General features: G+C 32.5%; 3 protein-coding genes and 1 long non-coding RNA gene across 6 annotated transcripts in view; 1 reads left to right on the top strand and 3 right to left on the bottom strand.

The window, feature by feature from the left end:
• The first annotated feature begins 2,550 nt into the window (after positions 1–2,550).
• Positions 2,551–4,287, top strand: LOC123195047. The gene is made up of 3 exons (XR_006497378.1): positions 2,551–2,884; positions 2,958–3,149; positions 3,365–4,287. It is a non-coding gene; the product is annotated as an uncharacterized LOC123195047 (long non-coding RNA).
• A 742-nt stretch (positions 4,288–5,029) lies between these two features.
• LOC123230007 (transcription factor PIF1-like) lies at positions 5,030–8,239 on the bottom strand. 3 transcript variants are annotated; one of them, XM_044656100.1, is made up of 8 exons: positions 7,712–8,239; positions 7,408–7,506; positions 7,228–7,293; positions 7,064–7,129; positions 5,870–6,184; positions 5,713–5,782; positions 5,455–5,623; positions 5,030–5,371 (listed from the first exon to the last, which is right to left on the bottom strand). In XM_044656100.1, exons 1-8 carry the CDS (start codon positions 8,099–8,101, stop codon positions 5,311–5,313), a joined length of 1,236 nt encoding a protein of 411 aa, XP_044512035.1. In that variant the 5' UTR covers positions 8,102–8,239; the 3' UTR covers positions 5,030–5,310. The 3 variants fall into 3 exon arrangements, with proteins under 3 accessions (XP_044512035.1, XP_044512043.1, XP_044512049.1); XM_044656108.1 differs by having other exon boundaries at positions 5,713–5,788; positions 7,070–7,129; XM_044656114.1 differs by having other exon boundaries at positions 5,713–5,788; positions 7,712–8,238.
• Positions 8,240–16,374: 8,135 nt separating this feature from the next.
• On the bottom strand, positions 16,375–19,472 carry LOC123213176 (PI-PLC X domain-containing protein At5g67130-like). The gene is made up of 8 exons (XM_044632557.1): positions 19,153–19,472; positions 18,952–19,074; positions 18,688–18,825; positions 18,416–18,514; positions 18,012–18,315; positions 17,704–17,927; positions 17,534–17,620; positions 16,375–16,857 (listed from the first exon to the last, which is right to left on the bottom strand). The coding sequence occupies exons 1-8, from the start codon at positions 19,258–19,260 to the stop codon at positions 16,672–16,674; spliced, it is 1,269 nt and encodes a 422-aa protein (XP_044488492.1). The 5' UTR covers positions 19,261–19,472; the 3' UTR covers positions 16,375–16,671.
• Positions 19,473–21,189: 1,717 nt separating this feature from the next.
• Positions 21,190–26,643, bottom strand: part of LOC123226990 (histone-lysine N-methyltransferase CLF-like) — a 6,202-nt gene continuing 748 nt past the window's right edge. The window contains 14 exon segments of the mRNA XM_044651592.1: positions 21,190–21,637; positions 21,796–21,873; positions 21,953–22,081; positions 22,190–22,237; positions 23,136–23,226; positions 23,817–23,948; positions 24,323–24,546; positions 24,679–24,832; positions 25,253–25,623; positions 25,625–25,737; positions 25,740–25,980; positions 26,083–26,155; positions 26,243–26,289; positions 26,377–26,520. Of these exon segments, the coding sequence (XP_044507527.1) occupies positions 21,446–21,637; positions 21,796–21,873; positions 21,953–22,081; positions 22,190–22,237; positions 23,136–23,226; positions 23,817–23,948; positions 24,323–24,546; positions 24,679–24,832; positions 25,253–25,623; positions 25,625–25,737; positions 25,740–25,980; positions 26,083–26,155; positions 26,243–26,289; positions 26,377–26,520 (2,037 nt within the window). The 3' untranslated portion in view covers positions 21,190–21,445.

Genomic DNA, 26,643 nt, shown 5'->3' with positions numbered 1-26,643 from the left:
GAGAAGACAGAGCCCGTCAATAAGTAACTCCCATTTTGTACGAATCTTATTTTCCGTCTTACACGTGGCTGGATGTTATATGTTCCTTTTAGGACCAAAAATATTCATGTATCTAAAGGTTATAAATATTAAATTAAATTATGACTATATAATAATTAGTAATATAATAATAATTTCTGTATGCTTAATAAATTTATAGTTTCTATTGTTTGATAAATAATATAAAAAAATTATTTATTTATTTATTTTAAATGTAAATTATTGGCATGATTTTTCTAGTTGGCTAAAAAATAACTCCAATGGGGGAATTTCATATTAAGATCCCCCAATTGGCCTAATTTACACGCCTATGGTGTAAAATATTCGTTTGCTGATGATTTTTAGCAAGCCGTGTCAGTTTGGAATAATTATTAGATAATGGTTATGGATTAGCATTATAATAATAATTAATTAATTATATAATAATTAGTTTTTGCATATTTGATAATAATTGGATTATAAATAATTATATTAATCATTTGATCAATAATTTAAATTTTATTTTTTTATGTTAAAAAGTCTAATAGGCCTAAAAAACAAATAAAAAAAAATTCATCAATGGTAAAAGCTCAATATATATATATAAAATGTCAATAAAACAATTTTGATGATATATTATTAGACTATATAATAAGGCAGAAAAATTGATTTGCACTCTATGGGTTTTCTCCATACAACTTATTTGATTAGAGAAAAAACAATTTTCACTGTAAAATTATTTTTATAAAACTTAAAATAATATATTTATCTAAATAATTAATTACATAGTTAATCTTGCATTAAGCAAGTGACAATATTAAATTTAATCTACTCTACTTTTATTCACTTCAATATAAAATATTTAATCCAATCTGTATGATATTATACGTGTTTATTTTATATATACAAATAAAATATATATTTATATGTGTTATTATATGATTGATTATTATTTAATTTTTAATTTAAAATTACATAATTATATATAAATATATTTTTATTTATTTACTCAAAATAGCTATGCAAAATTTTATTATATAATGAAAAACTAATCTTGAAAAACAGCATTAACACCATTATTTTAATAATATATTTGAATTTTTAGTGATTAGATGTGTTTTAATGTTTTTTATTGTAAACATTATATTCTTTAGACACTAGATTAAGAAGAAACTAGTGATTTGTTGAATTCATTCCAGGAAAATAAAAAATAAAAAAGGAAATTTGTTGAATTAAAAAATGTTATATAATATATTAGACAATTGGATTTAAAAAATGTTAAAAGGAAAATTCTGGACTGCCCGAAAGGCAGAAGTTGGATCAACCTCAAATCAATCAATGTGTTCTGTGATTCTCATTGATTACTTTCCATGTCCACATCCGTGTCATTTTAAAATTTTCAAAGGTTTTTTTAATTAATTTTGAATTTAAAAAAAGTTTAAAAATAGACAACTAGCTAGTTAAGTTTGGATATAGGCCTTGTCAACGTCAAAGGTTCAATTCATTATAAGCCATATGTTAGTAGTTGTCTTCTGGATGTCAACAAAAAAATCTGAGTCACAGCTATCCACTTAGCAATTCATTGTAGGTGGGTTTACCTATTCAAAATCAATACGGATACACTTATAGATTCAATTATTTTGTTTGAATTTATCTGTTCAATCAAAAAAATTAAATCATGGCTAACCACCTAGTAATTTATTATGTTCGAATTTACTTATTCAATCAATACGAGCGTGACTGTATCTCTACTGCTCTGAAACTGCAGAGAGTTATTATAAACAGTAGATTTCATTGGCAGGCCCAACAGACAGTGCCAAGTTCCAAGGTCAAAATACAGAGGCATGTGAGATTGGATATTGATGGGAAGGAGCACGTCTGCATGCTGACCAAACTAATGTGTTTGAAAGGCACCATCCTTAATCAGAAAATCGGGCGCAATTTGTTTTGAAATGGAAATCTGGCAGGTCAAAGAAATAACTAAATAGTGTGTACCACGTTCAACACGTATTAATGGGCCACGACTGGGCAACCCAAATATTCTTTTCAACCATGGCCCGTCTGACGGGTTAAGGCAAACAGAGGCCTTGAAACCTTAACACATTCAAATTTGCCAGGTTGAATTGAATTCAGCAAGAGAAATCTGCAAAAGCAATGGTTGACAGGTTGAGATACCAGGACAAAGACTTAAGCCTAACTCCGACTAGAAATTTGCCATAACTTATCATCTGATTAAGAGAGATATCAGTAGCAACACTGCAATCGATAATGTTACATCTTTAACCATTAATCTCACATACAATTGTGATGTGACTTATCACCTATTTGCAGAGTTAGGCATTGCCTTGTTTATTTGTGGGTCGTGTCAAACTTATGATCTATACAAGTTATGTTGAGGGATTTTGGGGTCTAATCCACAAATTTAAATAATAGTATGATAATTAATGGTTAAGGATGTAAGAGTAACCCAAGAAATTTTGCCACAACATTTTCTGAGTTACTCTTACATCCTTAACTGGTAATCTTTATTTGTTTATTTAAATCTTGCCAAGTGCACCTCAAAACCCCCAACACAACCTGCAAACACCATAAGCTTGGCACAACCCACAAATAGATTGAGCAATGTCACGCGCCAGCCCAGCCGTTGGACATGTCTAAGGCGTTTAAGACCAAGGCATTTGCTTTCGGACATGTTGAAGTTATGACATAAAACCATTCTGATTTCATATTTTTCCTTCGTTCAAGAAATGGACGTTGGAAATTAAGTACATTTCATAGTAATTTTTCAGAAGAAGATTAATTTAATCAAAGCATAGTGCCATGCTCCCGTTGTCAAGGCGTATGCAATTGGAAGTCTAAGCAAACGGTTGGCCTATGAATTAATTTAAAAAATGACGGTTCATTTATTTTCTTGTTTTTGTTTTGGTTTTTGGTGCCAGGTCGCTCATGGCTCCCTTGTTGCCATTTAGAATTTAGAAGTAAAGAGTTCAATGCTGTGGCAGATTGACAGATTGCTGTTCCCAAGAAGCTTCAGGCAAACAAAGGTGCTCTCTGAAGCTGGGTGTGTCCTGTGCAAAAGGGAATCAGAAAGAATAATCCAGTGAACAATGATGACCATGAAACCGTACTTGGTAAGCTCTACCTCCATAAACTATATTGCAATCCTTTAAAAATTGCAGGTTGAGGATTTTGCCTTGACCAACTAACTTGTTGTCTGTTTTAGACTTCGTAAGAAGAAATGATATATGTTAACGAGTCTTACAGTCTCTGAAATCAAACGACATAACTGTATTATTGTATTGAAATAATAAGACGAAGAGGAGGACAATTAATGTTTATGATACAGGCAAACAACCAGCAACTGGCATTGAAATGACACTGTTGACAGTCAGAGAAATGATGATGAAGCATAAGATTTCTCGCTCTACCAGTGTTCAGAGGGGCATTGGAATGAGGTTCTGGTCAATTCAAACCGCTGGCTTTTCTTACACTCCCTTGGTAGGTGGAGGTGAAGACAATCTTGAAGTCTGAACAGAACTACACTCCTGATGGTTCAACTTCAAATCAACAATAACCTGCCCAAGCCTTGGGTTAAGTACTAATTTTAAGACGAAAAAGTAAAACTCGTAAGTTCAAAGGCGTTCAACGTTTAGCTGTAACATAACTGAAGGCATTGACAAGCACCACCAATAGTTAGTCAATGGAAATTGATGGTAACAATCAACTGACACTTCAAAAGAAAGTATGATCAGGAAAATTCAATACAATTTTGGACAACTATGACATCATTAGTCAGTTGCACCCGACTCTTTCATAAATCAAGTTCCCTCCAAAATCCAAGTCCCTCTGCATCATCCAAAATTGGCAAGCCATGGCATAACATGAACCGTGAGCATGGCGGGCCGCACCAGATTCGGCCTGACACGATCTCATACGACTTGCTGCAATATCTATATAGGAGAGAGCACACTTCATAACATCACTTTTAATTAGAATAACAAATAACATTACTTTTAATAAGAAGGTCAAATATACATATTGTTAGAATTATGCCTTAAATCTTGTTCCACATTGATTGTTTAAAGAAAGTTGTTTCTAGATGAGGTAATCTCAAATAATGAGAGACATTGATAGAATAGTAGTAGACTATTACAATGTGTAATTAGGCTTTCTAAGATTCAATAATTAAAAGGAGTTTTATGGTTTTTCTCTTCCAAAGTGACATAATTGTAAAGACTTGTTGATTTGTGGATTTAGTTTTGGAATTCACCACTTTGGGTTCGATTGATCCAAATATTTATTTGTGTATTTTCTCTTTTAATTGGGTTTGCTATATTTTTATTGCTGGGTTTGAGTGTTGTGTCCCCAACAATCAAAGTGAGGTTTGTCACTTGGAAAGAGACAAACTAGAAATGTGGAAGAACTATAATCAAGAGAGGATTTCAAGATATAGTTGCTGGGAAGAGTGAAGATTTGAGGATGAACTCAAATCAAGGTAGGCATTTGAGACTTGGTTGCTAACAAGATTGAAGATAGAGGAAGATTGAAGATGAATGCTTTCTAACATTTTGTAGATGCTGCTTAAGGGTTGGAAGATTTAAGTCAAACAAGAATTTATTAGAATTACATCTTGAATCTTGTTTCACATTGGTTCTTTAAGCAAAGTTGTAGACATGTCTTATGCGCCCACATTTTTAGAATATTTTTAAAAGGTCTTTCTTTTATGAATTGAATATTTTGTTTTTAAATACGGTAGTTTTGAACCATAAGAGTTACCAATAGAATAATAATAAATTATTAAAAAGTGTAATTAGACTTTTTAGATTTAAAAGCCATGTATTTGTGAAAAGTTTTTGTGATTTTTCTCTTACAGAAATTACATAATTATAAAAATTTATTATTTAATGGATTGAGTTCGAATAAATTACTATAGATTTAACCGAGCCAAATATTTATTTGTATGTTTTTTTTTTAATTGAGTTGTTCTATATTTATTGGTAGGTTTGGATGAGCGTCCCCGACACATATTAAATAATATTAGCACTAGTAGTAATATTACACGATAAAAACCATTAGATAAGTTCAAGCCTTCGAAAGAGAATAACAAAATGAGCAAATACAGACTTGATTGTGACAAATTTTGCTCACTAGAGCTAGTTAGAAGCAAGTCCAAAATACCACCTTCACACTCAAGGCTTCGAGAGTGATTTAAAGAAACACTAAAACTGGCAGTTAACTACAGCAGCAGTGCTGCATTAAGTCCAATAGGTTAAGTAAGTGGTCAAGTAAACTTCAGAAATCCTTCCCGTCAAGCTTGATATCATCACCCTGGACGTTCCTTCCAGTTTGCATGCTGTTCAAAAGCATATGCCAAGAAAAATTATGCAATTCATATGCTACACTCAGGAATTACATCTTATTCAAAAGTTTCTTTACCCATTCAGTTGGGGGGAAAGTATCAGATTGCACTCATTATTTTTCGAGTGCACACCTTCAGCCTGGTCTCTACCCATCATGCATGCTTCTAAAGAGCCGCTGTTCTTTGCAGCAGAAGCTTGTGTATTAAATGGAAGCAAAGCTATAGATGTGCTTCCAATTCCAAATTCTGTCAACAGATAAAGCCATGTCACAACTGCAATCCTCCAGCCATATTTGTTTAATTAGTAAGATGAATAGTAGACTAAGTGGACACACCTGATGTATTTGTCTCAGAATGGTTCACATTTAGCTGTTGATGGTGCAACGTGTCTTGCCTGCCTGTTACCTTCACCTTGCATACCGATATCATACATGTGAATGTTATTTGTGTAACTATGCATAATTACTACAAGGAGTGGCATTCAGGCATTACCGCACATGAGGTGCTGCGATGGAAGGGTTCGAAGTGAGTATGAATGATTGATGAATCCAAACCAAATGTGGTTTCTGAATTGATCATAGTTGATATATTGGGAAGATGTAGCTGATTCAAGGCACTGAAATGCTTCGGTAGACTGAAGATGTTCTCTGATGGAGTTTGTTGGTTCAGAGTAAGCGTGCCTGTTGAGTTCATTTGAGATCCATTTTCCTGGCTAAAATCCATTCTCACTTCAGAGAGTTCGAAATGCTGCACCAATGCAGGGAAGGCCATGGGATTTAAGGTAAATCCATTTTTCAGTGTTAATACCTGAAACGTAAACCACAAAGTAACAACCAAACTCGGTTATTATCATTGCTACTTATTAATCCACTCTGTTTGTTTAGGCAATTTCAACAGGATGAGGGAGAAATAATTGCATATCATATTCAAATTTCCCGGAACTCCCAGATTTTGTGAACTTGACAATGTAAAATTCTATGACTTGACCTCCAATTGGCTAATAAAGGACATCAATTCAAATCCTGGAATTTTGAATTGAGAGAGATCAACATGTTTGCAATAAAAAATAGACATGTTTTTGGAAAGTAAACAGCATAGTCATGGTTTTAAGCAGTAAAAGTGATGATGACTCTATCCAAATTAAAATCAGGCATAGCTTGTTACTAATCATCTTTTATAATATAAATGAAGAACTTTAGAAGATTTATAATGATCCCTGCAATTACGAAAAACAAAAAACTTTTGCCAGGGTGAGATTATTCTGAGACAACTAAATGACGCCTTGCAGTGTTAGAGATGTACCAAAATCATCTTTTCCTTGTATTATCTTGCTCTAATTATCATGTGTTAAACATGCTGGGTATAGCAAACTCCAAGTCAAATTATACATATTATTGCAAATAGAAGGGTAGGACTGAGTGCAGATCAGCCCTTCAAGAACTTTGCTTTGGCACAACCAGCTCAAGTCAGGCTCTTAACAATGAAAATCTCTGAAAATACTCTGCAACAGTTTTATTAATTGTATCCCCAGAACATTAATCCTTCACAAGAATCAAGTCAGCTAGTTTAACCACAATTCAGTTTACAGCTAGCTTGGAGAACTCAAACTTCTACGGCTAAGGTGTCAATACAAGTGAAGGAGCAATAAAGTAACAACACAAGTAAAAAACAAGAGAAACCACAAACCTGCACCTGGACCTGAAGCTGCTTGAGGTATTCAATTGCTTCATCAAGCATTGATGCCTTGTCTGTCTGTTATCAACATAAAAATAAAAGGATGGCTTTTATTCAAGAAATAAAAGCAACCAACCAAGCAAAAAGCAGAACTTGTAAATTTGAAATTTGCTTACCTTGTTAGAGTTTGGAATTAAGTTCTGCAAAGCTTTCATTTTCTCATTAATCCTGCTCCTCCTTCTCTGTTCAACAAAAACTCAACCCCAAGCCATTAAATTACCCTTAAAATGAAAAAATAAAAACAAAAGTGCCCTTCTACACTCTTAGAACAAAGCATTAGATGCACAAGCCACCACCTTTTCCGATAAATTGTGCACCTCTGCAGCTCTTGTTCTCTTTGAACAACGAGAAGTAAGTGGCTTTGGTGGAGCATGATGAGCCAAAGCTTCAATACCCTGCGTTTAAAATTTGTGAATCGGTTGAAGTTTTAAAGAATTCAACCCAAAATTAAACTTCTTCAAGCCACATTTTCTCAGCAACAGAACAGTGAGTAAATCTAAAAACCAACCAAAGAATTCTACTTCCATCAACTATTCTACAACATTTTCTAGACTCAGCCAGTAAAGAAACACAGAAGGACAAACAAATAAAATCAAGTACCTCACTTTCACCGTCGGGCTCATTAACCATTTCGCTCTCGGCAACTCCAGCGCTTGAAGACGGCACGGTAACTCCACTGACTTTTTTCACATTCCCCGATAAAAAATCAGCATCGGTAAACATATTCACCGGATCACCGGTAAAAAACCCTTGTGAAGAAGTGATCAAAGGCTGAGAAATATTCTCCAGTGTGTACACGCCAGCGTCAGCCATAACACAAGAAGAAGTGTTTGTGGATGGTGAACGGTACATAATCTGATGAAGAAACATAGAGAAATCATCTTGAGCCTGGCTATTACAGACTAAAGATGAACCTCCTGAACCCAAATTAACATTGTCGAAAATATGGCTACTATCATGGAAAACAAAATCACAAAGATCACCTTCCATTTGGTTTTTTTTTTTTTTTCTTTTTTCTGGGTTGTGTTTTCTGTTATAAGTTTGTTTCTTTTCTATCTTTTGCTTGCTTTCCTTTTGTCTTCTTGTCAAAGCATCCTTAGCATTAAGCAGCAGCAACAGAGCTGAGAGTTTAAGCCATGGTGGGCGGGGTTCAAATTAAACAAATTGGTAAACAGTGAGGATTTCTTGTCACGCGGCAGTTGAGCGAGTGGGAAGATTGAGACAGTGGTCTATTATGATTTTCAGTGGTACTGTTGATTAGGTGGCACGAGATAAGTCGTCTGTGATTTGCTAAAAATGACGGATGGAGTAGGAATAATAAATTGATTCTGTCAGGTGAGTTCCACTCACAGTCACTTCCCTGTTGCACGTGAGTCGCACTAAAACAGTCACGCTAACTAACATTATATTAATACATTTTAATTTTTTTATTATTCTCAAGCTCAACCTAGTAACTCTACAACCGCCGGCCTTTCTATTCCACCAGAATCTGTGTCACATTATAAAAAAATCTGAAAATAACATTTATATTATACTATATAAATTAACATGGAAAAAATAAAAACAAATAATGGAAAAATATAGTATTAATAATTGAGTTGGATATGATAATGTTGGATAACAGCCGGTGTATTGTAAGACGATGGCTTCAATTTCTTAAATTTTTTATTATTTTTTTTAAGAAAGAGAGAAAGAAATGGACATTCAAATTTTAGTTAGTGAATATGAAAACAAAAAAAAAAAAATGGTAACATGAATTATAAGGGAAAGAAATGGACATTCAAATTTTAGTTAGTGAATATGAAAACAAACAAAAAAAAAATGGTAACATGAATTATAAGGGCATAATATGGTAAATAATAAAAAACATATTTATAAAAAAATCTTTAAAATTTGCATATAAAAAAATATAAAATGTATACATATAAATTTAATACGATACATCGTCAATAATATATTTTTAAAAATACGATAATATTATAATAAATTTAATATTTTTCACAAATATTTTATTAAAAATTAATATAATAATTTAAATATAAAGTATTTAATTAACTATTAAATTGATATAACATAATACATAATCAAAATCTTTTGTACAATAAGTAACGTACTAGTCAATGAAAAAAATAAATTAATTAATCAACTTATATTTCAAACTTTAAATTAGAGTGAATCTTTATATAGGTCACATGTGAGAAAAATGCAAAATTAAGAAAAAAATATTGTTAGTTTTTTTTTTAAATAATAATGATATTTTTTGTAAATAATTAAAAATATAATGATAATTTTATATTTTAAGTTTAGTTAAAAATTTAAAAATATATTATAAATATAAAATATGATTATAATTTGTATTTAATATAAAAAATATATAAAATACACGTTTTATATTTTTTAAATTTAAAAAAAATTAAACATATTTAATATACGAATGATATAAGAACACAAATAGTATGTGAATAATGCATATATTTACTAGCTGGATTCAGACATGGTATCGTGGAAAACTGAAATCGAAAATGAAGAGCAAGTCCTGGTTGATTAATGAATTCCGAATAAAAAAAAGGAAAATTGTTGTCATCATCATCTTCCGTTTCCTCCGAATTTATGTGGCGGTGGCTGTCCGTACAAGGTAATTTCAGCTTTGGTTAGAACGCCGTCGGTATTGTTAATTGACCTCGAATAATGCCCAAGCTTCAATCATTATCCTTCACCCTCAGGATGTGTTTGGTTAACGGTAAGATAGATTACCTTGATAATCTATCTTTTATTCCCTTGTTTGGTTTGTCAGTAATAAAATATTACAGTAATCTTTTATTACCAATGCTGACATGGCAGGTAATATAGATGGTAATCTGATTACCACCTTCACCTTAGGTATTTAAAGATTACTGAGGTAATCTTGAGTTTATTATAGAAAAATTATTATTTATTAATTTTTTGAGATAAAAATAAATTTATTTTTAATTAATATGACAAATAATATAAAAAATATTTAAAAATAATTATATTCAAGGGTATTTAAATAAAATAATTTACTAGTAATCTTTTATTACCTTTAACCAAACACAATAATTATTTATACCTATCAAATTTTATCAAACATAGTAATCATTTATACCCAATAATCTTCTAAGTAATCTATCTTTAAGGTAATCTTTCTATTTTAGTAATCAAATATTACCCAAACCAAACACCCCCTCAAGCGTATAAGTTATTCTTGAAGCTTATAAGCTTGACATTTTCCCTGACTAGGATATCAAGTGAAAACTGCACCAATCATAGGTTTATTAGGATCGTGGCAGGCCATTCAATGCAAACAATTAAGGATGAACACAGTTTTTATTAGGGGTGTTATTATAAAAATTGTCAAAGTAACAATACAAAAGTTAAAATTATCATCCCTACGCATATGAATAATGCTATATTTAAAGGACAATGACACGAAATTAACAGTGTAATTACATAAATAAATATAATTAAATCTTAGTATAATGAACCTACATTGTCAATCCAATTCCGGTTACATGAAATGTGGTCTTTGAAAGGTTGGTTTTTATTGTTACTTATTTATAGTTAGAGTTAAAGATAATTTATGATTCAATGATTATAAAAGATGAATTCGATATGTTAAAAAAATCGTGAGAACAATTGAATTTGTCAAATTACACTTTTCTTATAATTTTTTGATAGAAAGATTTTACTCATATATAAAATAATATTATTTGAGAGAATTCCAAACTATTTATATCTTTTTCTCGTTTGCTAAGACATGTTGTAAGAAAACTCTCTTGTTTTCTTTGATTTTGAACGAATTTCAGTGAATCTTTAACTATGCTTTCGGTGTCAAAGTTTCTACAGTGATTTTCTTGTATAATGAATTCGACTAAAATCTTTAATGTCTTGAATGTAGGGTTTCAATTAAGGAACCTTTGCCATGTAAATATCTGGTTGCTTTAGATCTTACATTCTTTATAATTTCTAACTATAATCTGATAATATGGATCCTTATCCTTTTATTGGAAAACCAACATCTTTAATCAATGCATAGGAGCCATCTACAATAAGGCTTGAGTAGGGACTACTGTTAGTCCTAATGATTCTTACCTCCAACATCGACGGTATCATTTCTCTTCATTCGAGTGCCCTTTGTCATCGATCTGAATGCTCTGATACCTCTTGATTCAACCTTTTACGTTATTGAATGAGTTTCATAGCATTAAAAAAGAAATTTAGAGAGGGGATTAAGAGGGAGAGGGAGAGGGAGAGGAAGAGGTAGAAGAAGATAGAATAGAAGCAATACGTTATTTGCAAAAACTAAAATGATCAGTAAATAAACCATTAAACCCGCAATATCCAGTCCTGCTGCTGCTTCGGAAAAACGCAGTGTTGCATTACGGCTCGCTATCTGACCGTTGTTGAACGACTTCGTGTGAGACAACATGATCATTCAAATTCCTATCAAGGAAGGACATAAAGTTTCAAAAGACTTCCATTACGTAGGCGAAGACTGATGGTGATAATAATGTTGGCGAAGAGGAACTCGATAAGAAGAATGAGGAGTTCCAGAAGCTTCTGAAAGTTCCATACAAGAATTGTGACCGAATTCAGCCCATGCAATGCTTGATCGTACTGCTACAGCTATCAGGGTGGTTCGCTCGCTCCTTGAGCAGAGGAAAGAGTCTTTCGTGAAGAGTTGGAATGGTGATGCTAATTCTGTTGTGAAGAGTGGCAGTAGCGGAGCAAATTCTAACGTAGAAAACGAGAATGGTCAAGGAGGTAAAACCTAATGAGGGAATTTTATTTTCGTGTTGTTTTTCTGTTTATATTATATTTTTGTATTTTTATTGATGGTCCTAAAAGAAAATGTCATGTTTCTTTGAATTTTGAAATAAACTGATATTCCTACTCCAAAATCATAAATGAAATTGGTAATAATATTGACCAGTTTAAACAAATAAAAATTCAGAATTTAAATAAATTAAAAGATTTAATTTTGAAATATCATCATTAGAAAGTTTCTTTTATTTGAAATGGCTCATTTTACCACTCAAATTAGCCCTTATACTTATTGGCTTCATTTTGTTGCCTCGTCCTCCGTTTGGGTGACTAGATAGGAGGAATCTCCCTGTCCGTGCTCTGGTGAGGTACAAATACAAGGCATGTCAATATGTTCTATGGCTGGTTTCTCTGGTTCTTATTGTGTCATCTTAGATGGTTCTTCCATTAAAATATACTAACATGAAATCATGACCCACTTTCATTCTCGTGATAATGGTCAACACCAATAGAAAGAATTACCTTATTTTCATTTGCTTCCTAGAGTTGGTGTTGTGGGTATGAAATAGTATATCAAAAATACAAATACATAACATTACTCGTTATTAAAATAACAAACAAACATAAAGCCCTATCAATCAAAGCAAAAAAAAAAAAAGTTGATGTAGATTGGTGGGGTGTACAAATAATATTAATAACAATCAAACAAGAGAGAAGTTGATAACATTTCTGGGTTCTATGGATCCTAATACACATGCATGCAATATACCAGGCTATAAGCATGTAAAATTCAGAAGTAACATTAAACAGAAGACTTCTATGAGATATAACAGTAGATTATAACTACATTGGTAACTGTACTTGTACTCTAAACATTTCAGTGCCTGTAAATTTACATTTTTGGGAATCAAAACAAACTTTGATGTCCCAAAATGTCTGAAGTGCAAATACTGAACTGCAAAACGCTAGCAAGTTTACCCTACTCTTATTTTATTAAATCTGCAGGTGCATATCGATTCATTACCTTTGTCCCAGACCAGGTGCAGAAGTTGTTTTAATTAGCCCGTGCAAGCTAGGCCTTAATATCCTAAGGTTTGCAGAATCTTTGTCCATGTAAAATGTTGTAGAGACCGAGAAACAGAAGTAATTGCAACATGGTGTCCAATTGTAGTGTTTGGTGAAGAATCTGTACTTATAAGTGTGCACATGTAGTTAAATTTTATGAGTACTAGGTTTGATACTATTATTCCAATTTACATGCTATTTAAGTGGTAAATAATATAAATAATATTATATATATTTATTATATATATAAATATAATTATATTTTTAATTTAATATTATTTAATTATATATTAATATATATTAAAAATAAATACACATAATATTATTACAATAATACATTATTTTTATATGTAATTATATAAATATATATTTTTTTAATCAGTAAAAATGGATCTCACGTCTTTAATTTATTTACAGATGTCTTACATAAGAAAGAGAATAGCGTATATTGTGAGTATTTGAGCGGGCGTCAGTCAACACCTACGGACAAGACAGGGCTAAAAGAGCATTGTATCTATGTGGGTCCTAGTGGCTTGATATAGACGTGTCAAATAGATACGGTGATTGGTGTGTTGGGATGTGCGTGTGTGAGATCATTGTAATCATGATGATGGTCAAGGACTATGGAGTTGTCAATTTGGCAGTGTGCTTTGGATGATGGGATTGGATTGTTAAAATTTTTGTTCCCAATGTCTTTGGATGCACGTGGCATGATGCTATTTGTTTAAGAAAAAATCACGAGGACAGTCTGACGGTGACTGAGTGAAGAGGTTGATTGCACAGTTGTAGTTCCTCTGTGTAGCCGGGGGTAAAAAGGTATTTCAGACGGCCTTATCAGTTGGTGGACCCCGCTTTGTTGCTGCATATGATAAGATAAAGATGCTGCGGACGGAAATAAATTGGTTGAGAGAGAGTGGGCCACAGAAAAATTAGTCAAGTCTTTTAAACCAAGTGAGGAAAAGGATTTACTTTCAATATTTTCTAAATTGAACTGGCGGTCGATTTATTCAAGTGATCTATTAATCGGTTTAATTTATTATTATATTATTATATATTTTTGGCCAAAGGATTTACTCCCACTTCTTAAAGTATAATAAAATCTTTAAAATTTTATTTTTTAATTTTTAAAAATTTAAATATTTATTTATGAATTAAAATATATTAAAATTTTTAATTAAGGTTAAAAATAAAAGTTTCAATTCTTTATCTGAATTTCATCTTAATTTTATTGAATTCAAATGTTATCAATCAGAGAGAAAGTGTTGGAGAGAGAGATATCACTAGGAGAAAGAGAGATCGGTCATTGTTTATCAAAAATTCATCGACAAAATTTGAATCACTATATAGGGAAAAAATTTCACTTTTCATAACTTAATTTTGGGAGAAATTGTTAATTTTTTGAAATTAAGGGATAAAATGATATAAACTTTTATTTTTTAAAATATTATCATTAAATAATAATTTTACTCTCTAACTCTAACTAAAATTTTTAATATATTTTATTTTATAAATAACTATTTAAATTTTTAAAAATTAGAAGATAAGAGTTTAAAATTTCATTGTACCTTAAATGAAAAAAAGTTTTCTGCCCTATATCTTTTAAAAGGTATTAAATATTTATTATATTTTTTAAAATATAAAATATAATTTTAAATATGTTAATTAATTAATTAACATTCTATTATATAGATTAAAAAACTAATTATAAATTTTATTATTAATTTAATTAAAATTTTATAAATTATAATTATTTTAAGTTTAAAAAAGACAAAAATTATATAGGGTTATGTAAATTCAATTTTATTGATTTTAAATAATTTTTTTGTTCAACAAGTTTACAGTGTTTAATTGAATTTCAAACAGATCAATATTTATCTATAAATTGAATTAGATTATAGACTAATTAATCGTTTAACTAATTAAACTAATCGATCTGATCTGATTTTAAAAATATTATTTATTTTATAAATTATATTCTAAGAGATATATATAATAAATAAATAAATTTTATAAAAAAAATAAACAATTGTATCACTTAACTATAACCCATCACTTCAATTTGTAATAATATATTTGTATATATAATTATATTTTGGAAACAAAAATTCTTAAAACTGGTCTACCATTTCATGTTTTTGCGTTTTCGGCTCAAAACAGTGGATCTGAGTGTAGATAAGGACCGTACGTTGCCTTCCTCTAAACACCATCTGACGGATCATGTATAGCCTATTTACACAATGTTAGCTCTCGTCAGTTGTGCATTTTCATTTTTTATCTCAATAAATTTTACATGCTTTAGTACCAGTAAAGATATAACTTGTCACTGTCACATGGCCTGCTTCTTTTTAGTCATATATTTCCATTCATATATATATATATATATATATATATATATAAATAAAACTGATACTGATTAATTTTTTTTTAGAGAAAATAATAAAATAATAAAAAAATATATAAATTTTTAAATTTTTAAATATTTTTATAATATTTTTCTAAAATAATGATATGTCAATTATATATTTTTATTATTTTATTTTTAAAAAATTATATCATAAAATATGATATCATATTCGATATGCGATACATAAAATAAAATTTTTGATACATAATATGATATATAATTCGAATACCATAGTTGTGTTGTCTGCTATTTCTTTGCAATTCTTTCAACCCTACTGAAATTACTGATTGTTATAGAAGAATAAACCTGCAAAATGCTTGTTTGAGTTTATAACTAATGATGTAATTTACATGATTATGGGTCCATGACAAGAAATTAGAAAAAGATATATTGAGTTGAAAGTACAGAACCGATTGAGTGTACAGTTAAACTAGAAGTGACAGTGAGTCATATCGGGTTGGTATCGGTGTAAGCCACCTCATTTATGAGTTGTGTTGGGCCAAAGCCCATACAGTGATGGACCTTACGGATTGAGTCTACCTACACCTAACCCACTCTACAGCAGATCATGTAGACTTGGGCCCTTAATGGGCCACCCTATTTTTATACATTTTTTATCTTTTTTTTGGTCCATTGGATTTCTCTCCTTTTAAGTTTTTCTTATAACAAATAATTAATAAGTTTAAATCTCTCACATTATCTTTTGATTTTCTCATAACATTAATATTTATTTTTTATTTTTTTTAATTTTTCATAATATTAATAAATATTTTTGGATTCCCTATATAAATTCTTTAGATTTTCTATATAATAATAAAAATTTTTTAAAAAATTATGTATTGTATTGTGTCAATCCGCAAGCCTAACTTCACGGCCCAAGGACCAAAAAAAGGGGGTCTCGGGCCACCCCGACCCCCTGACACCTCTAGTGTAAACTTATAAAAGGATTTTGATAATTTGTCTAGCATAAATTCTTCAGGCAAACAAAACTTACATAAAAATATGCATTAGTGGTATCAGTGAAGAAAGCATAGATGAATAAATGTCAATATCTAAAACATTCCAATACCTGACAAGTGATTCAATGTAGTAAAAGCTGCATAACTGAACCATGTTTTGAAAAACACTGCAACTCTCTTTTCACCACTATCTACATCACTTCCTGCTTCAATTCTTCATTTAATTTTCTAAAATAACTCAACTCTATTAGCCAATGCTTGACCCTGGTTGTAAAAGGCAGTGATTTGTTACTATATATCATAGTGCCTCCTATGGTAGGTCAGTAATGTTCTCCCATAGTATATATTATTCAGCGCGGCAATAACAGAAACAGCATCAATGGAAGATAAAGTAATTTGAAAAGCAAACAACTTGGAGAATGTGCGGTTGAAGCAGATCTTGAGAACTGAACAGATCCAGTAAAGCTTCCCATATCATTAGTTGGTGGACTCCTAGGTACAGTAATATTCTTGCAAGATCCAAAAGGTGCTCCAGCCTGCAAAATTCCATCAATACAGTCTTGTCTAACAAACAGATTAACAGATAGTACATTATTATAGGGATTAAGAACTTAAAAACCTATAAATACAATTCAATTTGATGATACCATCATATTGTTCAAAATACCAACGACACATAAATGTCAACTATCAAAAAGATGAAGTGCACCATGAGTTGCTATAACAGGGTCTCAAGTTTTGATACAGCATTCAAGATATGGTTGATAAAGATTAATGCACAGCTTCTCTGGTTGATAGAGTACTTGACGGTTCACTTTAGGGTAAGTGTAGATTATGAGGTGCACCCCAGATCAAGTTGATGCAAATTTCAAATTATAAACATTTTGGCAATAAATTGTTGGAAAATATCTGCTAATTTATGAGCTGCTTTCTTTTTTTAATTTTTCATTTAATAACTTTCGGCCAGATTGTTAAAATTATGAGAAAATTGTGATTTCTCTACTTGGCAAAAGCTACAATATGGATTTGACAGAGTGAGAGAGAAGGATCTGCACTAGTTTGTGGACTTGGAAGAAGTTTCCAATTACTATGTCTTTTTCCTTCTTTTTAAAAAAAATACAAGGGGCTAGAATCCAAAAGAGAGGTAATGAATTAACTGAACTAGAATGTGGAATGGAACTAACAAGTAATCAGACTATTATATGGACAAACCTGGCAGGCTTGGACAGTATTGCACCCGCACAATGTCTGGCCATTCATTCTATCCAAAACATCAAAGACACCCCCTCCATCACTCCTCTGCAATATATTCTTGTCGGTTAAGATGCTGAATCGGTAAGGGTATCTTTGCAAATTTAGCTAAGGTAAGCAAGATTCCTTACCATGTAAAAATTGACCGCCAAAAAGTTGGGCATCACGTTCCCAGCTGCTTTATAACAAGTACCAACCATCTCAGCAAGTGGAGTTGAATGCTCTTTGCAAGCTTCAGCTTCAACTGGATATGTAGGGAAATAATTCTGAAGGAAAAGGGAGGCCTTTTTTGAATTCAGTGGCTGTGATTCTTTTCTGTTAGGACAGGAGCCTTGTTTAACCCCAGGATCTCCAGCTGATGCAACATCATGAGGCAATTAAAGGATGACATACATGCGATTCAAATTAGTAAAAGCATAACAGTTATTCAAATACTTACCTTCATTTTCCACCATGTATCTCCACTGATAAGCCACACCTTCCTCTGATTCCTTCGAAGCAATTGAAGTGAAAACAAGAAGCCGGTAGTTTGACTGCACCATTTCCATTACAGTTGGCCAGTCTTCACCTTTCTTGGGCATCTTGGACACAGGAAACCAATACTTGTCCAAACCAGCACTAGTAAACAAATTAGTTAACCCTTTTGGAGTATGAACATAATCCTCTATTATAATAGTCACAATCTCAGTTGGATTCTGACTCAAGAATGATTCCACTTCTTTTAAAGTGTCAACTGCAGGTTGCTGAGACCAATCCAAAGCATACGTTACAAACTAATTCAAAAAGCAATCGAACATAATCACATTTTCATTGCTAAACGAAGAAATTAGGGAGGAACATTACAAACGCAGTGAAGTTGAAACATTGCCCACGAAATGAATGGCAGAGCCAGATATCATTATTGAAATCGTACATATCCAGCATCAATCCCCTTACTCCATTCTAATCAATATCCATCAAAAGAAAATTACATAAGAATCCGATTCAAGACAATACATTTAGAGTTCATAATGCGACAGAAAGGAATTTAATGCTACAGAATTGACATTTTCCTTTCCGACGAATAAAGGGATCACTGAACATGGTTAAGATTGAAGAAAAACATAATGGCTTACCCTCAACTGATTAGTAACAGTGTCTTCTTGATTGTAAAAAGTGAGTCTTTGAACACCAGGCAAAGCCGGTGCATCAACGATACTAAATGAATTATGAGTCACCAACCATGTATACTTGTTGAAAGGCAATCCACCAATCTGTTAGGAAAAAATTCTCTCAAGACAACTCAATCCAAAGAAAACCAACTTCATAAAAAACATTGAAAAACAGAACAAACCCAACATCAAATGTACAAAATATCAAAGTAGAAGGAAGAAGCTTACAATAGCGGTTGGTACTGTAGCTTGGCCTCTGGTGCAAACGGGTTGAGTCTTACCCAAAGCAGGGCAGTTACCACAGTAGAGACCTGGCCCACAGTCTGTGGCAGTAGCACATGAATCAAGAACCTGTTGTTGTAAAAAACATAAAATTCAGTTCTGGGTAATGAAAGAAAGAAGAATATCTCACAGATCAGCATTTGGTACCTGGCAATTGCCGTTGGAACAGGCAGTAGAATGAACAAGGAAGAGTGAAAGAAGTGACAGTAAGAGATACCAAGTTGCGTAGGCTCTGCATAAGCTACGAGAGTCCATGAAACACGCCAACGTGGCTTCTGCGTGCTTATGCAGAGCTCAAGAAAAATCCAGTAGAGAGAAAAGAGAAGGGACTCAGAGCAGTTAACAGCTGCAAGCCTAAAAATTAAAGCAAAAGAGAAGGTGTACAGTGCAGAGAAGTGACATTGATGACGTAATTTGGGCAGAAAAACCGGGCTTTTATATCACTATCAATAACCTTTAATTTTTTAAGAAAATTGTCAATTTACTTTTTGCTTTAGACAGTTCTGTTATCACGATTGTTTGGCTCCAAAGATTGTCTATGAATCAATGTAATTGTGAATTGGCGGTATTTGTCTTTGTCTAAGGGCCTTTGATTTAGTCACACCTGTAAGTTTTTCATTCCAGTGGCTCTCACGTGGTGGGGTAGGCTGCCTCACCACAGGGGTATGCACCGATGGAAGTTAACATTTCAATTTTATGCGGAGAAATGATATTTTTCCGCGCAGGTTTTAATATAAATCTAATTTTTTATTTATTAATTATTAAATTATTAAATATTTATATATTTATTAAATTTTTGTTGTTATTATTATCATTAATGATAAAATTATTATTTAACAAAAATATTTAAAAAATTAAAAATTTATTATATTTTCACTCTGAAGTTTAAAAAATAACAAATTCTCTCATCTAAAATTAAAAAAACTTACATTTCATCTTAAGGTTTTTTTAACACGCTGTTGATGGTCAGAGACGATGACGTAGACAATGACAGCATTCTCCCTTTCGCCTAGCTTCTCTCTCAGTCTTGTTTTATTTTCGACCTTCACCAACCAATGAAAGCGATAGACAACGACCGTTCTTCGTCTTCGTCAACCAATTTCTTTGGTTATGATGGCCAAAAATGGAGTATGACTGAGAGAAAATTTGAGAAAAGGGGAGAACTCCGTCGTTGTTGTCTTCAACTGTGGATAGTGATGGCTAGAAAAATTCTAGGGGGAAATATTGATTTTTTAAACTTTAAATAAAAAAAAATTATTAGATTTTTAAACTTAAAAATAAGAAATGTGAAATATTTTTAGTTTTTTAAATATTTTAAAAAATAACAATTTTATCCTTAATAATTACAATAAAATTTATCAGATGAATAAATATTTAGATTTTTAATAATTAACGAATAAAAAATTATATTTACACCGAACCTTGGGTGGGAAATATTTATTTGGCCTTCTTATGCACGGCCTCTACCATGCCATAGGCCAATTGAGTTCCGCAGGGAAATTTCTTGTGTAATGCTTTACTATTATTGTCAAACAAAAGGTTCTGAGTAATTCCAAAAAACTGTATATACAAACTTAAATATACTATTATATAATTAAATAATTTTAAATTAATAATAAAATAATACTTAAAATATATAAAAACATATTTTTGTTTGTATATAAATTTATATACATTATTTATATTTATACACAATACTAATTGCATGATAAATGCCTTGTACAACCAAACCATTTTAGATTGCAAAAAGTGTCAGGGTAATTTTCCTTTTGTTGGGTACGAAATCTACTAAACCAAGTCAAGTTTGGCCACCTGAAAAGGGAAAGGGACGATTATGCCATTATAAAACACTTGCGTACAGGATCAGTCCAATATAAATCTGATTAAAACTTGTTAATCAAGTTTAAGCTGAAGCACAACACAGAACACGACAACCAATTTATATGCTGCCTAATTTTCGAGGAAAGCACCAGGCAAATGTAATATATTGATTGAGTACAAGAACTCGGGAAGCATTGATGATGAGAACAAGCAAATGAAAGCTTAACTTAATTGCAAGTAATCCAGGTATGTTGGCTATGCGTAAAAGGACATTTTTGTAGCAATCCATGATTAAAAAATAATAATAATAATAATTTCAATTTCTAAAGAAGAGAAAGGAAGATGTGAGCAGCAAAACAAAAGTAGTCAATAATACTGCTTTTTCTATTGCCCTTTATCCAATGAAACTAATTTCCTTACGTTAGTGGCTGAGTCTGCAATGGGATAAACATAAATCAAAGTAAGAATTGAATTAAATTATCCATGGAGATGACAATTGCATCTCCAACAACAAAATGATGGAGAAGACACTTTTCTCCAAGGTTAATGAGAATGATGCTTCTACCTGTTAAAAGAATGTGAAAATTTTAACTTTTGAGTTTCATAATAAATGCTTATACTAAGCAAGCTTCTTAGCACGACCACTTGATGGAGCAGCGTCATCCTTTTTTGACCCAGATGCCTCAGGCTTTCTAGCCCAAGCAGGAGCTCGGTCTGGCTCATAACGATAATCATAGAAAAGTTCCTCACCAGCACTAATTCTCTCCTTGGCGAAAATGCCCACCCGATGATCCCCAGCAACCATGATGACCTGCCACAAAATGGTTAAGCAGATACTTCAAATTGGCATACTGCTCAAAATCTGATGCTCCAGAGATGTCTAGAATCTAGACAACTGCTTTCAGAAAAAAGTTTAGTGGGACTTGATACGATAGCAAATCCTGAGTGCATTAGTAGTCCAAGGGTTACCTTAGCATAGCAGTTTGGATCTGGAGAATGATTTGCAAACTTCAATTTGTCACCCTTCCGATAAGCGTCAAGAACAAACTGCACAGAAATGGATTTAGATACTCATTAGCACAGAGAGAAAAAAGTTAGACACAATCTGTATTGCCATATATCATGCCTGATCATTGAGATTGAAGAGAAATGATGAATTTTCACGATCATATATCTTTCCACGCTTGTCTGCTTCTCGATGTGAAATCAGCTCTCCAGTATATTCACCAAGATATTCATGCTTTCCAACACTATTCTGTAGGCCCGCCAAAATTTATTTAGCATCACAAGAAAAACGGAGCATATATCATATGAAGACTGATGCTTCATGTTGAGCTAAGCTTAAACAAAATCAGGATATTACCTTCAAGAAAGCTCCCCACCCAGAAACATCGGATCTACCAAGTAAAACCTGTACAACAGAGGATTAGACCTAAGTGAGTGCAAATATAATGTAGAAGTGCAGAATCTTTAATATCAAACTCCAGTAGTTTACAAGAAACAGTTACATTCACAGTACATATATAACCAATAAAATGCCAATTGAGTGGTATATTTGACATATACCAGAGACAACTCTTAAGAAAGAAAGACACAGAGAATACTAAGCATAATCATGTTACAGAACTTCAACATAGTATTTAAGCTGAACATTTTACTGCTTAGAATCAAACATTAGATACCACATTCTGTGCTTAAATTTACAAAACAAGTATGTTGTGACAATGAACTCAGCCCTGAACATTACTAACTTTACACTCCAGAAACCAAAACACTCCACTAATTATAAATTCTTACTGTCCAAGGTTTTAAAAGATACCAGTTTAGGATTATTAGTTTGACTATATGCATTTGAATATACAATCTTATCCACAAATATGGAAGAGCAAATCGAACCAATTCAACCTTAAAGCAGCATTTATTTTTTCTAATCAATAAAATTTTTTAAAAAACAACACAAAAGGCACCACCACAGTAAATGGGATACATTCAAAACGAACCCAACCACCGAACTCTAAGATAACAAACTCTAAGTAAATAATAACTCAAGGACAAAATTAAACAAATATCTCTTATACTGAACATATTCCAAAATTGATCAGAGTTTAATACTCTTTAATCATTGCAAAAGAAGCTTGTTCCAAAACTTGACGAATTCAGTGAATTCAATATTTCTCCCGGGCCCGGGAATCTAGACAAATATTTGAAGAATATCTTCACAGCAGAAAGGAAAAGTATACATAACTGAGAAATTCATCAGTATACACATAGAAAGTAACAAAAACAGGGAGACAGGAGAATGCAATTACCCTTTGTTGTTGTTTGAGGAGAAGCTTCATGTTCCTACATTCATAGTTATCACCTTTTTGGTCAGGAATTCCGAGAGTACCATCACCACAACTGCAAAAACCCATTTAGAAAGCTCAAATGACATATAATATTAAAACAGTGAAAAAGTGTAAATAATACACTGTTGGCTTAGTTACCTGGGCACTTTAAGATAACAAAATTCAACTGATTTGTCTATAAAAAAAAAAATGACATCTTTTGATTCATTTTCAATTTTCCAATATTTTTTTGACACCCAAAAATCCCTCGGCCTCACTTATGTGTGCAAAATTTATTAGCTAAGGACCACTGTCAGACCAACAATTAGTGATTGGAAACCAAATATCCCATGTAGCTGACTCCAAAGGGTTTTGGATATTTGAAATCTTGGTTAAAATCCAAGAATTTATCAGTGAACCCACCCTTTGGGGCTAATTTTCATGTACTACCATAGGGAGAAGCTAAAACTCTCTAAAACCAAAACACACACACAATTGAGTAAAGAAGATGAAGAAAATGTGTACCTCAGATACAGCAATGTACTTATATCATGATAGTTCCCCATTTATCATTGCTCTTATTCCCAGAAATCAATCAGGGATATTTTTCCACAATATGCTACAAAGTACTCAAATAAATGAGCATCCAAAATGAAAACTCACCTGACCCAACAGTTCCTACAAACATCAGGATCACATTCCCTGTCTGCCGCAAAACATGGACACTGACGACTTCGGCATTGACTTTTAGCGCAATGACAGCCTCTAAATCGATTCTTGCAGCTTTTGGGACATCTGGATCAATATGTAAATCTTAATTGAATTATCCATGCATCATCAATATTATCATTAAGTGTACAAACACAAACCGTTGCAAAACATCTATAGGACTGACCCCATAATTTCCCAAATTGGTGTAAGACAGTCATGCATCAATAAGTGCACACAATGCACAGGCACACACAAAAGCTTTACAACATCTAGCTCCACAAACACCACAATTTCCCTGCAATGGTGAGACATGCAGAAACTCTTCCACACTCACACACTAAATCAGGAAGGACAGCAGCCATTTTAAAGAAAAATAGTAATTTGCAATTTTCAGGGTAAGATAAGCTAGATAATTCTAGATGTTTGATTTCTGCGAATTAAAGGAAAAAATGACTCACCCACAATACTTTTCACAGCAGGTTCCATTTAGAAGGCAAGCGCACTGCTTTCCACAAGCAGTTTGGCAGCCACATGGATTGTATTGCCTGCATGGCTGGTCTTTTCTCTCAGTAATGCGTTTCCTAATTGAATGGTAAGCAGCAGATTTCCAAGTATACTTCAGGCGACGTACTCTACCTCTCCTACGTAAAAATCTTGATCTTCTTCTTACTTCATTGTTACCCTGATGTTCATATACCAAGACCCCGAAAAAAAATTTGAAAATGAAAACAAAAGGAAAAAAGAAATATAATTCTTAAATAAAGGGAGTCCAATATTTTGAGCCAAGCAAACCATATAAAATAAAAATACTAACCATATTTCCATTTAAATCAAACTTAGAATAGCCTTCAAGGAGAGAATTTGCAGCATCACCTTCGCCAAAGAGTTTATTCTCAGAGTTAGTCATGTACTGGAAAACCTCCCAACAAGTCCTCAATCCATTTAATAGGTTCCTAGCTATTAGACAACTGCCATTTACCAACAACATTCCTACTTTAGATAAAGCATCAATAAACGCAAAGAAAACTAAATTGGAAACAATAAGCAAAAATAATGATGTATATACGCAGCAAAGCATTTTTAAACTATACATTAGACACAGCAAAAAGAAAACATCAGGTTATAAAAGTTGAATCTTCAGAGCTTCCAACAAAAAATAGCCACAATGGAAACTAAACCTAATGATGGTTGTTTTTTTTTCACAAGAAATTGAAAAACTAGCATCATTCCATGTTAAGAAGAAGTGATATCAGTTTTTTTAAGATTAAAGTTCAAATCTGAATCAAGCATAAAATGATCAACAATCCTACATATATGCAAATTGAATTTCAGGAAATTGTGGATGTAATATGTTAAATAGTAACACATCACAGATTACATTGACTGACCTGTTCCTGCCAAAGATTTCAACACCTTTATCAAAAAGACCCTTTTCAACAGCTTTCCAAGATTTATCATCACTTAGTTCTCGTTTACACATGTTTTCATCCACATACTCTTCTTTCCTAAAGGTGTCATTGCTGCTGGTTGCAGGTGGGTCAGTAATCATCTCAGACAATAGAACATTGGCAACTTCACCCTGCACTAAATTGCGGCTATCCTGTACTCCCTTCTTCCTAGTCCTTCCAGAGTTTGGACATTTAACATTCGTATGTGAAGAGGAATTAGCATCTTCATTTTCTCTGCGTGAATAAGATCTAAGTTTCATATCACTAGGTGGAGGAACTCCACTCACAGTGGAATCAGAATCAAAAGCTGCCATTTTTCTTCTGTCTCTTTTGCATGTAAACAAGAACACGTTCAGCAACTCGCTTGCTATTCCTTTTACGTATTCCATATTTTCCAACAACCTTAGTTTTTGAGGGTGATGAACGGTGGTAGCAGTGCTATCTGGCTTGGGCCCAACCTCTGAGTCACTGCTTTCAGAAATGTTTTTTGCATTTGACGAAGCACTTTCACTTTGGTAGGACTTCACCCGTCTCCTAGCAGACAGAACTGACGATTTCTTCCTGGATGATGTCTCAGCCCCAGCACAATCAGATGATGAGACAGATTTTTCTTCAATATTAACCTTCACTGGGGAGCTACCTACAGCAATTCTTTCTGACTTCAGAACCTGACACAAGCAAATATAAAGCTTCTTAATATATTGTTTTCAAATTCTTCCAGAAGATAAACCAAGCCACAAAAATCATATCAATCAAACAGCCACACATACCGATCGAAAGCAATGTGGGCCACATGGCATATTATCCACGTCCAAATGGTATGATGGAGGCTGTTTAATCAGCCTGACATTTTTTTGACAAGAAAAAAATTAGAACCTAGAAAGAAAGATCTTCTGAAATATCAAAAGTCAGTTATAAAAGTCAACTTACTGGAAACACAAGGTCCTGCTAACATCCATGTAGCCTGCAATCAAAACCTGCCAATACAGAGAGGAGCAATGTTCCTTATAACAACAGGGAGATGGATGAAAAAATATATACTTAAAGTTCAGAATGATAAATACAAGACATCTACGACAAAATAGGTTGTCAAAAGAATCCAGAGCTGCTTCAAGATCTTTTCCAACAAAACTCAAATTTGGAACTTCATGGCCACTGTTAGAGCCCACAACAGCCTTCTCTTCCTTCACTAGAATTTCGTATCTAGCCTGTATAAGACGTTGGACGGTGTTTCATATCTCTGTAAAGCCAGCACAGAGTAAATTGGAAACGGCTGGACCAAAGCTTACACAATGACCAGTTTTTATCAGATAATAAATAAGCAAAAAAAA

Source organism: Mangifera indica, chromosome 1 (assembly GCF_011075055.1).
Source record: "Mangifera indica cultivar Alphonso chromosome 1, CATAS_Mindica_2.1, whole genome shotgun sequence".
Taxonomy (NCBI): Eukaryota; Viridiplantae; Streptophyta; class Magnoliopsida; order Sapindales; family Anacardiaceae; genus Mangifera; species Mangifera indica.
The sequence above is the reverse complement of the archived record's forward strand: the minus strand, read 5'-3'. Positions and strand labels throughout refer to the sequence as shown.